Source organism: Cataglyphis hispanica, chromosome 16 (assembly GCF_021464435.1).
Source record: "Cataglyphis hispanica isolate Lineage 1 chromosome 16, ULB_Chis1_1.0, whole genome shotgun sequence".
Taxonomy (NCBI): Eukaryota; Metazoa; Arthropoda; class Insecta; order Hymenoptera; family Formicidae; genus Cataglyphis; species Cataglyphis hispanica.
Window position 1 is genome coordinate 1,039,248 of NC_065969.1, and position 13,344 is coordinate 1,052,591.

The 13,344-nt window shown below is 30.3% G+C and overlaps 1 protein-coding gene across 1 annotated transcript in view; it reads right to left on the reverse strand.

The window, feature by feature from the left end:
• The window catches only part of LOC126855578 (intraflagellar transport protein 80 homolog), a 200,653-nt gene extending 190,458 nt beyond the window's left edge, over positions 1 to 10,195 (reverse strand). Inside the window, exons 1-4 of the mRNA XM_050603381.1 lie at positions 10,099 to 10,195; positions 9,498 to 9,667; positions 7,188 to 7,298; positions 6,936 to 7,114 (exon numbers count right to left, since the gene is read on the reverse strand). Of these exons, the coding sequence (XP_050459338.1) occupies positions 6,936 to 7,114; positions 7,188 to 7,298; positions 9,498 to 9,667; positions 10,099 to 10,193 (555 nt within the window). The 5' untranslated portion in view covers positions 10,194 to 10,195. The remainder of the gene's footprint in view (positions 1 to 6,935; positions 7,115 to 7,187; positions 7,299 to 9,497; positions 9,668 to 10,098) is intronic.
• Positions 10,196 to 13,344: the final 3,149 nt, after the last annotated feature.

Genomic DNA, 13,344 nt, shown 5'->3' on the forward strand with positions numbered 1-13,344 from the left:
ATGATTTATTAAAACCACATAAAGGTAATACACGCGTAATACGTACATAAAAAACGACAAAATAAAATCAATCGTACAATAAAAATCATTATTACCATCTTGAAAAAAATCAATAACAGATGACGTACGCATGTAAGTATAATTACGAGCCTGAGCGTGCAAGTTATATCATTGGCATACTTTGTTTGTTTATAACTTAAAAACTTGCAGCCTCCAAATTTTTGTAATAGAATTTTTGACTCTATTTTACCTTTAGAACACGCTAATAAAGTATTATACAGATGTTGTAAGACACCATGTATAGTTATACAGGGTGTCTGTTAATAATCGCCCCACCGTAATGTGCAGATAGAGCGGAATAAACTAAGCAGGAAAGTCCTTTACCATTTTTTTGTATAACGCTTAATAAAAGAATTATTATTGTGTAAAATTTGGCAATCATCGCTGATCTTTAGCCGGAAGCACGTCGGTGAATCGCGCGCCTGGTAGTGTGCGTAAGCATTGAACTGTCACAGCGCGATTCACCGACGTGCGCCTGGCTAAAGATTAGCGATGTTTGGCCAACTTTACTCAATAATAATTCTTTTATTAAGCCTTATAAAAAAAATGATAAAGGACTTTCCTGCTTGAATTAATCCGCTCTCATTGCACATTTCGAGTGGAGCGATTATTATCAGACACCCTGTATATGTAGATACGTATGTACAATATACATCTATAGTTTTAATTAAAACTTATTGTAATAAAATGCAAACACACGAGTAAGCGTATGTTTCGCTAATTTTTTTTAAGATCAGATATCATGTAAATATACAGGATGTCCCATAATAACCGTATTATCTCTGTGTGCAGATAAAGCAGATAAAACCAAGGAGAAAAGTCTTTTACCGTTTTGCGATTTTCGTAACAATTATTAAGAAATTAATTAAAAGAGATCGACCAATTTGTGCGAATATAAGTGCGCAGCGAGAAGAGACACATCAAAAATTTGCGATCGTTCAATTAAAAATATTGGTCAAGCCGAGCGACAAAGTTTTAAGAGGAGCGTAACCATTACTAAATAATGGTTACGATGAGCAGAATGAAAGCTAAATTCTTATTTCTATAGCAAGCATATATCAATGAAGCCTTTTTCGCGCGCGCACATTGATCGATTTTTTAATTAATTTTTCAATAATTATTGCGAAAATCGTAAAATGGTAAAGTATTTTTCTCTTTCAAGTAAAGGATTTTACTTGCTCTACCTGCACGAGAGGTGATACAGTTATTATGAGAAATTCTGTATAAGATATTTCAAAAGATGTTAAAAAAGTTTAAGGGGTTATGAGTAGTATAGGGGCAACTATAGCGAGACAGGAATGTCCCCCCTTTTCCCCCTTGGCGCCAGCCCCCCGCTGTGATCCCTTCCCCCCTGTCCCCCTGGGCAGGTACCTGAGAAAAAAAGAGTGGGGACTCGTGGACGTCCACGAGGCGATTTTTTAATTTTAAAATTTTTTTAAAAGTGGGGGGAGTCGTGGACGTGCACGAGGCAGTTTTTTTATTTTTTATTTTTTCCTGGGCTGGAAATACTCGGGCTGGAACCTGGGTCTTCTGCTTTTCTGGTCGGGGTCCTAGTGCGGTGGGCTAACTGAAATCTTACAAGAGTGAGAGTTAGATGGGGCATTTAAGCGAAGAGTAGGTCTCTCCGGCCCGGCGACCGAGCGCTCCGATTGGATTGTCCTATAGTTGCCGGCTGTTTGATTGGTTCCGACGAGCTGGAAAAACGAGAGAGAAAATAGAGTGAGAGAGAGAGAAAGTGGACAAGATGTCCGAGGTGTCAGAAGCCGGTAAAATATCGGCCGCCGAAGACAGCAGAGATGTCCCATTGCATTCCCCTCCTCCTCCTCCTCCTCCTTCTCCCCCAGCCCTGTGGAAAATCGAAAAATATCGCATGACATACGGTATCTCTCGCCTTCGAGCGTCCTTACGGAAAAACTTCGAACTGCAGCAGGAATGTCCCCCCTTTTCCCCCTTGGCACCAACCCCCCGCTGTGATCCCTTCCCCCCCTGTCTCCCTGGGCAGGTACCTGAAAAAAAAAGAGTGGGGACTCGTGGACGTCCACGAGGCGATTTTTTAATTTTAAAATTTTTTTAAGAGTGGGGGGAGTCATGGACGTGCACGAGGCACTTTTTTTATTTTTTATTTTTTCCTGGGCTGGAAATACTCGGGCTGGAACCTGGGTCCTCTGCTTTTCTGGTCGGGGTCCTAGTGCGGTGGGCTAACTGAAATCTTATAAGAGTGAGAGTTAAATGTGGCATTTAAGCGAAGAGTAGATCTCTCCGGCCCGGTGACCGAGCGCTCCTTTGGTTTCTCCTATAGTTGCCGGCTGTTTGATTGGTTCCGACGAGCTGGAAAAACGAGAGAGAAAATAGAGTGAGAGAGAAAGTCGACAAGATGTCCGAGGTGTCAGCAGCCGGTAAAATATCGGGCGCCGAAGATAGCAGAGATGTCCCATTGCATTCCCCTCCTCCTCCTCCTCCTCCTCCTTCTCCCCAGACCTGTGGAAAATCGAAAAATATCGCATGACATACGGCATCTCTCGCCTTCGACCGTCCTTACGGAAAAACTTCGAACTGCAGCGAGCGCGTCGCCCGTGTCTCTCCTTCTTGCTGAAAAAGAAAAATCGTCTAGTGCGGAATTATCAGATATCAAGGTATACAAACGAAATACGAAGCGTTCATGATCGGACATGATTGTCCGCGCCGGTCGAGTCATGCAACGCAGGTAGACGCGATGTCGTCATCGGAGGCGATACGCTATCGGAGATTGAAAGAGCTATGGCGCCGCAGAGTCTAGGAAGGAAGGAAGGAAGAGGATCCCTTAAGGATCCCCTTAATAGGCCACCTTGACCTTGACCTAAGGAAATCAAACTTTGGAGTTATAATGATCATGATAAGCAATTCAGCCAATCAAGGCAAGATCAACGAACAATCTAGTTTTTTTTTAATCCTACGACTTTTGAATATTTATTTAACATTTTTTTCTAAAACGTTTTCCTTAAAAATTTTTCATCCAAAAATTAATTTGACCTTTAAATTTTTTTTTCTTAGGAAAAAATTTTTCTCTTCTCATGACCATATAGCTGGATGTAAAATTTTCCGTTCTTTTCATTTCCGGAATAAAAATATGGGTTTCCATTTAAAAATTTCAAGTTGACCTTGAAATGATCTGTAAATTTGACCTCTAAGGTCAAAGTCAAGGTCACCATTAAATGCCCCACTTTAAGCCATACAACTTTTGTGTGATTTTTTTCAACCTCTCACTCCTTCCTAAATATTTCAAGAGTCCGAGATTTTTCCTCACCCTGTATATAAAGGTGTCTCAGCTAACTTGACCACCTTGAATATTTCGCTTATTTTTAATGATAGAAAGAAATGTTAATCAATTGTTAGACAAGAATTATTTTTTGTCAGGGAGAGAATAATGTCGCGTACAAAAAATTTTTTTTAAGGTTACACTTTTTGAGATTTCAAGATCATCGATATTTTTTTGCTAATTTATTTACTAACATTATTTACTAACATTGAAGTTGACGTATGGGAGCGCATGAAATTTGCGCGGTCAGGACCAAGTTTGACTCATGTATCACGGATATGCATCATATTACTCTACATTATTCGGCTATTAATAATATGAATTAAATAGTAATTAATCTTATTACAATTATTATTTATCTTTATTAATTAATAATTATTTGTGTACTTTGTTTATGTAGTAGTTGCATAGTCCTTAAAGATGGGATTAAACTAAAATATTTTGCTAACAAAATGCATTTTTTTTAATTTTGCTACAATTTTTTTTAACCGAGTTACATGAGTTTGAAGCTAAACCTATATTTCTTAAAAATGATGTTGATACTCGGCACAAAAACCATCGTAGATAAAAAATTATAAAAGCATTTTAAAGCTTAAAATCTCAACCTTGACGCGCTATCGATGATTTTTAAAAAATTTTTAATCTTCTTTATTTTGTGCTTTGAAAAAGAATATATTGCTTTGTTCTTAAAATTATGTATTTTTGACACACTACAACTCGATGAAAAAATTTCTTTTGAAAAATTCAACTCAAATTGCACAAACGACAACATTTTACTTATAAAATGCTGTTTTTTAAATTTTCCTACAATTTTTTCTTTTTTTTTTACCAAGTTATACGATTTTGAAACTGAACCGTTTTTTTTTTAGAAATAATGTCAATACTCGGCGAAAAATCATCGTAGACAAAAATTAAAAATTTTGAAGCTTGAAATTTCAACTTTAAAGTGCTATTAGTAATTTTACAAAATTTTATTTTTATTTCATTTTTAAAAAATACAGTTTAAGCTTGAAACTCATGTAACTCGGTTAAAAAAAATCGTAGGAAAATTTAAAAAAAGCATTTTGTAAGCAAAATGTTGTAGCTTATGAAATTTAAATCGATTTTTTCAAAAAAAATTTTTTTTTTTATTGAGCTGCAGATCAATCAAAGGAACATAATTTTAAGGGACAAACAACGTTCTTTTTTAAAATATAAAACAAGAAAATCAAAAATATTTTAAAAAATTACCGTGTTAAAGTTGAAACTTCAAGCTTTAAAATACTTTTTTAAGTAATTTTGTGTCTACGATGATTTGTCGTTGAGTTTCAGCAGTTTGAAAATAGCCCAATTTTTAGGATATGAAAAGTGTTCCCTATTTTCTTTTGAGTAATATATATATGTGTATATATATATATATATATATATATATATATATATATATATTGGCAATTGAAGCTGTCGGCAAAACGTTGTAGGCAAACGAAGCTGTAGGCAATCGGGAATGTAGGCAAACGAAGACTCCTTTATATATATATATATATATATATATATATATATATATATATATATATTTTCTATTTTAATCTGACATATTTGATATAAAAATAAAATATCTCGTAAAATGTTTAGTTTTTGATAATCTTACCATAATACTTTTATGTTCAGAATAATGAAACAAATTGATATAACAAACACAAATAATTGTTAAAAAATGCATTGTAAATTATATTTTATATTATGTATTTTTTCTTAAAACTATTATTTTCTTTATGTCAATTGATTGATTGTCCATTTCCAACTGGAACTAAAAATTGAAAATATCATTCGATAACGTATATCCGATTTATAAAATAGATATTTTTTTCTATTTCAAACTAAACATTTCCCTAGATCTTAAATGGGTGGCACGGATGGTCTCGTACATTCTATATATATAATATATATATATATATATATATATATATATTTATTTATTTATTTATTTATTTATTTATTTACTTATTTACTTTGTCCTAGCACGAGACTCACTTCACAATTTATACAATAAATATCATTTATTGTAAGATTATATGCCTTAATTTATGTAGAAATTGATATTTATTAATAAAGTATTGCAATAAAAACAGTAATATTTCCAGCAATATTTATTGTGAGGTTGTGATGTAAATCTCGTAACGCGTTACATCGTCTTTGACTGCCCGTTGTACCAGTCATAAGTACAAGTCATAAGTAAGTATAAGTAGTTATTTTCAATTATAACTCAAAAACTAAGTTTTGGACAAAATTTTGTAAATGGAAAAATCGCCTCAGAATTTGCTCAAGAATATGACAATTCAAAGACATCAAATTGTTTTGAATCACCCTATATATCAAATATATCAGATATATAGCAAATTAAGTGATTCAAACTGAACTGTATTGTGCGCATAGTAGTGCTTACAAAAGCTATCAGTGTTAATGAATGGAGAGGTATGCATAATCTTTTTATAACAATATTATATTCTACACAATAAAAATTGTAGCGCTCTTTGAAGCAAATATAACGATGTATGATTTAATGTATACAGGGTGTCCTGCAAAGATTGTGCCAACGCTCGTAGCGGGTAGAGGACAGTAAACTGAGCAGAAAAGTCCTTTACCATTTTGCAATTTTTGCAATAATTATTGAAATATTAATTAAAAAGTATTGGCGAATGAGCACGCGTTTCGCGCGGCTATCGCGCGACTGGATCATGAGACATACGCTTTAGATGTGACAGCGGCGGGTTTCATAGTGTCGCACGGCAAAAAGTTTGGCCTCGCGACGAGAGGGATACGCATGAGACCAAACACTTTTCATTGCCATGAGACACTATGAAGCTCGCCGTTAGCATGCTTAGAGCGTACGTCCCATGGTCTAGCTGGGCGATAGCCACGCGAAACGTGTGCTCATTCACCAATACTTTTTAATTAATATTTCAATAATTATTACGAAAATTGCAAAATGGTAAAGGACTTTTCTGTTCAGTTTACTGTCCTCTACTCGTTCACGAGCGTTGGCACAATCTGCAGGATACTATGTATATTTTTTATATATTATACGAATTTTTATCGGCTTAAAATATTGCAGGCAATGTCTATTTTTTCATTTTTGAACCTGCGATATGGCTAACTTTTGACTCGTGCGTTAGAAATTGATGAATGTCATTTGATAATATTAATTGGAATAACTTATAATATTAAATCATAATAATAATTGTTGAGGCACACGTGTCTCACTTACTGCACATTGTAAAAGTTGTTAATCAAATACACTCAAGTCAGAGTAAAATCATTGCGTTTTTTCTCACTTTTGTTAAAAAAAATCAACCCAATAGAAATAAAAAAAAATTTTATCTAAAATTAAAAAAAATTTAAAAATTTAAAAAATTTTTTAAATGCCATCTATATATTAAAGCAGTATATTATTATTGAATATAATTGTTATTTTGTGTTATTTTCTTACAATTAAATTAATTTCATATAATCTTTAATAATAAGCAATATTGTGAAGAAAGAAAAGAAAAATATAAATTATTGAATATTACAAACTCTAAGCGAAAAAATAAAAATCACTTACCTTATGTGAATTGGAATTAGAATTAAATGATTGCAAGATCAAGTTTGCACTTTGGGAGTACAATATAGTTGAACAGTCAGGACTCCAGCTTGATGTTAATATAGGAAGATTTGCTTTAATTAATGTAGATCGAAGCATACCACTACGAGACCAGATTTTGATTAATCCGTCCTCACCAGCTGAAATCAAGGCCATCTTGTTAAACAATGAATTTTCAAAAACAATATGATAACATACCAGTTGATAACGTACCAGTCAACAATGCAGAACCGTCGTTACTCCATCTTCCTACTGTTGTTGCGCCATTATGAGCATTGACACTTTTTTCAATGCGACCATTTTTATTGACCAGATGATATTTTCCTAAAAAGATTAACATTATTCTAAAAATAATGTTTTAACAATTTATTTGTTTATATTATTTTTATAATAAGTCAAAACTTCTAGTCAAATTAAAAGAGAATTTTTTCTATCACTAATCTTATATAAATTTGTATTTTTTATATTATTATTATTTTTTATATTTTTAATTCATGCGCGCAAATTTTTTTTAAACTTAAGATTTTATACTTATTTAATATTTAATAGTTTTAATAAACTATTGGGGAGATCCCGTTTGTCTACATTCCCGATTGCCTACAGCTTCGTTTGCCTACAACGTTTTGCCGACAGCTTCAATTGCCGACATTCCCGATCGCCTACAGAGCGATTGCCTACAAGCATTATTGTAAACATATAAAAATTAAAAATACGAACGTACGTTTGTACACATGTCGTTATTGTGCACATACACATTGTACACATTATTGTGCACATACACATTGGACACATGACATTATTGTGCACATACACATTATACACATGACATTATTGTGTACATAATATAAGAAATTCATATTAACATTTTGTACACATGACATTATTGCGCACATACACATTGTACACAAACATTGATTTTAGCCGACGACTAATACTTTTTTTAAATACTTATGTGTGAAATCAAATGTATTTCGTTTGTAGATGAGTGTAGTGCATTTATTTTTGTTTGTTAGTTCATAATTAATTTTTAATTAATTATTTAATTGTAGACCATGAAACTTGCCGACAGGTACTATAAAAATACAAAAATAAATGTGAAATCGATTGTATTTCGTTTGTAGATGATTGTAGTGCATTTATTTTTGTTTCTTAGTTTATAATTAATTTTTAATTATTTAATTAAAGTTTGAAATATACCAAAGTACATGCATGGACAGGAAACACGCGCGCGAGAGCATGTGTGCGTACACACTCGGGAAAGGGGGTGCAAGGGGTGCCTTCGGCCCCCCTCCCGCACCGATAGGCTGAGTGGACCTTGCTTTATATTGTATTGATTTCACACATAATTATTTAAAAAAAATGTTAGTCGTCGGCCAACATCTTGCAAATGTGTACAACGTGTATGTGCGCAATAATGTCATGTGTAAAATGTGTATGCGTACAATAATGTCATGTGTACAATGTGTATGTGCACAATAATAACATGTATACAAACGTACGTTTGTACTTTTAATTTTTATATGTGTAAAATAATGCTTGTAGGCAATCGCTCTGTAGACAATCGGAAATGTCGGCAATTGAAGCTGTCGGCAAAACATTATAGGCAAACGAAGCTGTAGGCAATCGGGAATGTAGACAAACGGAACCTCCCCAAAGAAGAAATACTTTTTCAAACTGTTTTTTTTTTCTATTAGAAAAAAATAATGTTTTTTTTACAATGTCTTTATTCATAGTAATTTTATTTCAATTTAAAAATTTTCATATTCTAAAAGCAACTAATTTATTTATTTTAGGAGAAGTACAAAATAATTTCGTTTATAATATATAACTTCTAATCGCTTATTGACACAATAATAATAAAATGAATCATATATTTATACCAATATACGTATTTATAATAAAACATATATATTTCATATTATTAAAAATTCTTTCAATAAAAAATATTCGGATCAAAAAAGTTTTTAAGAATTGAATCATTACTTCATTTAAAATTTTATAATTGTCCTTTTTTACCTCTTACATCAATTTTGTTCCTATATAATATAAAAAGTTCTTTATACAAAACAAAATTTTAAAAAATTATCTTGCTATTTTCAATAATTTGAAAAAATTATGCGTAATGCAGTAAAACAGCCTGTGTATATATAATTGTTTAATTTACAAAGAGAGAACAAATTTTAATTTATAAACTGTATAATATAGTAATATTTTTTAAATTAATATAATTTTAACATGTGATGATTGAGAAGAGAGAATTATTAATGTTATTTACGAAAATATGATATTTTTTATATCAACTATTAATGTTATCTTTAAATATAATATGTATTAATGTAATTTTTATTATTGAATTCAAAGAAGGTTCTCTCTTTTACATTACAAAGAATAACTTACAATAATTAATACATGTGAAAATAAAATTTTAGAGCTATAACATAAATAGTAAGAGAGAATCGACTTGCATCAAATAATATTATACATTCTAAAATAAATAATATAGATCACACACAAATTACATACCATCCGCAGTAGTGATTAAAAGTACATCCAAAGACGATTTCTTAGCGACAGAAGTAGGATGTGGATTCCATTGCATATCCGTAGGATAAAAATCATTTGGAAATTCAGTCACAATAGTAGAATGTGCAGTACCACCTTCTAAATGCCAACACACTAGTAAATGATCTTCTCTGCAACAAATAATTAAATGTCAATTTTATTTCATACTCATGCAAAATACAAAAAAATTCAAGAAAAGGTAAAAACCAAATTATTTACTTTATTCTAAAAATACTAAATTGGATAGATTATAAATATATATATAAATATGTGTGTGTGTGTGTGTGTGTGTGTGTGTGTGTGTGTGTGTGTGTGTGTGTGCGCGTGTGTGTGCGTGTGTGTGTGTTTCATACATACATATACATGAATAAAATAAAATACATACATATACATGAAAAATTTAACTCTATTCATTCCAGGGATTGAATTTATGAAATTTAATTTAAATCTTTAAGTTAAATCTTACAAATAAAATTTGTATGGATGTATATTGTAAAATATATATGTTATTCTTTCTGTAATGCAACATAAAATATAATTATAATAGATTGTTTAGACTTACCCACACGAATATATTTCTTCTGCCAAGTTCCATGCGACACAAGCAACCAAGCGTTTATGTATATTATTGTCTTGTAAAGATATCTTGAATCTCATTGTAATACGTTTAAGAATAAGTTTTATGAGAGACGTTTAAGAATAATTTTTATGATTTCTTTATTTTTATGATGTCTTTATTTTTATGATGTCTTTAATAAAATTAAAATATACAGTCCACACGTATATACTTCTTCATTTTAAACTATAAAGAGGTTGTAAAAAAGTTAAAGTTGATTTGGAAACCACAAATAAAAGCAAGTACTGTTGATATATAACTTTTTCTTACTGCGAAGTAACGTTGGTGGCGATAGAAATCATGTAGGTTATGTTGTAACTGATTCAGATGTATTTTGTGTTTACTGTTTAATTTCTATGGTAACCACACATGACAGCGATGAATGACTTTTTATCAATACTATAGACTATAGAACATTACAAGCAGCGCGCGCGCTTTTATTTCCTCTTCTATTATAATAAATACATATAAATAAATCAAAATTTAAAAAAATTTAAAAATTAAATAAATCATCTATATTACTATTATTAACATAACATTTCTAATTGTTATTTTAGAAAAAATTTCAGAAAAAAATTATATGTAAATTTTTTGTACATTTATTCATCAATATAATACATATAATATATACATATAATATATTACACATTTATAAACATACAGACACATTACATAGATTTGCTAACAATAATATTGCCATAAAATATATTATTATTTTCAAAATATAATATTTATATATTTTCACACAAAATATAATATTATTTTTAAAATATATATTATATTATTTATAAATATTAATTTACTTTTAAATATCAATATAAATTTTTACTATTATTGATATTAAAATTGCGCTTTTATATTGTATACATATACATAGGTGAAAGTAGGGTAAAACTGAGTATTTTTTTTTTTTTTATTTGTCTTCCTACAAAAAATTAGAAAATAAAAAGAATTTTGCTGACTGTTAGTAGTCTTTAATGAACCTTAAAGTATGAGAAAATAAGGCTACTTGCTGAAAAAACTTTGGTTACCAAATCTAACAAGATTTTTTTAGAAAAATCAAAATACCCGGTTTTGCCCTATCGATAGGGTAACCGGATAATCCATTTGAAACACTGAAGAGTAGCATTTTTTCCTGCATCAAAGTTTCGACAAGTAGACATTAAAAATAATTGTGGAAAAGGTCTGATGTTGAAATAGAAACAAAAGTAGCTGGGTGATATTAACGATTTTTCAGTGAAATATGACAGGTCGGAATAAAAGCTATTAGATGGCTATGTCAGTTATGGTTGAAATTAGTATCTAGATAAACCATTTTTTAACTAATCGAAAATGTTTTTCTATTGATTGTATAAACCTAAATTTGTAACTTGTATCATAATATAAATAATATAAAACAGTTAAAAAATAAAAAACAATTAAATGTGGTAGTTAATATAATATTTATCAAATAAAGTCCTGTGCACAACACACAGTAAATATTGGGAATAAAAATAAATATTACATATTAGAAAGAACAATTTTGAATTATTTTACTCCATAAAAAAAGGGAACAGAATGAATTAATGTATAATAAATTAAAAATTAGAAATAGAAATAATTAATTTATTCTGTTTCCTTATTGTTTGAAGTAAAATAATTTGAAATTGCATTTCTTAATATTTATTATTTATACCTATTTCTAATATTTTTTTTATTATGCGTAAGACTTATTAGTTAATTATATTTGTATTATTATATATCATTATAGGAAATTCAATATAGTAAATAGCAATAAATAGCAATAAATAGCAATAAATCAATATAGCAAATATAATTAAAAATAAGATAATTAATAATAATATATTGGTTGGGGAGATCCCGTTTGTCTACAGCTTCGTTTGCCTACAACGTTTTGCCGACAGCTTCAGTTGCCGATATTCCCGATTGTCTACAGAGCGATTGCCTACAAGCATATTGTACACATATAAAAATTAAAAATACAAACGTACGTTTGTGCACATGTCATTATTGTGCACATACACATTGTACACATGACATTATTGTGCACATACACATTGGACACATGACATTATTGTGACATACACATTGTACACATGACATTATTGTGCACATAAGAAATTCATATTAACGTTTTGTACACATGACGTTATTGCGCACATACACGTTGTACACATTGGCAAGATGTTGGCCGACAACTAACACTTTTTTTAAATAATTATGTGTGAAATCAATATTGTAATACAAAAATTGTATTACAATGTAAAGCAAGGTCCACCCAGCTTACCGGCGGGGTGAGTACGAGAGGGAGGCCTAAGGCCCCTCCCCCTTGTGTGTGTATGTGTGTGTGTGTGTGTGTGTGTGTGTGTGTGTGTGTGCGCGCGCGCGCGCGTGCTTCCTGTTCATGCATGTACTTTGGTATATTTCAAACTTTAAATAATTAATTAAAAATTAATTATGAACTAACAAACAAAAATAAATGCACTACAATCATCTACACACAAAATACAATTGATTTCACATAATTATTTAAAAAAGTGTTAGTCGTCGGCTAACATCATACGAATGTGTACAATGTGAATGTGCGCAATAATGTCGTGTACGAAACGTTAATATGAATTTCTTATATTATGTGCACAATAATGTCATGTGTACAATGTGTATGTACACAATAATGTCATGTATACAATGTGTATGTGAACAATAATGTCATGTATCCAATGTGTATGTGCACAATAATGTCATATGTACAATGTGTATGTGCACAATATGTCATCTGTACAATGTGTATGTGCACAATAATGACATGTGTACAAACGTACATTCGTATTTTTAATTTTTATATGTGTATAATAATGCTTGTAGGTATTCGCTCTGTAGGCAATCGAGAATGTAGACAAACGAAGCCTCCCCTATTGGTTAATATAAAAATATAACAATATTATAAAATATAGCAATACCATAAAAATAAAAAAATAAATAAAAAAAAGTAAAAAAATAAAATAGAAAATAAAAAAAACAAAAAACATAAAAAATATAAAAATAAAAAAAACAAAATATAAAAAATAAAAAATAAAGAATAAAAATAAAATTAAAATATAATAATATTATATTAAATAAAATTATTATGTAAAATAAAAGACGTATATAGATATAATAAAAATAAAATACTGTATTTCATTTGTAAGCAAA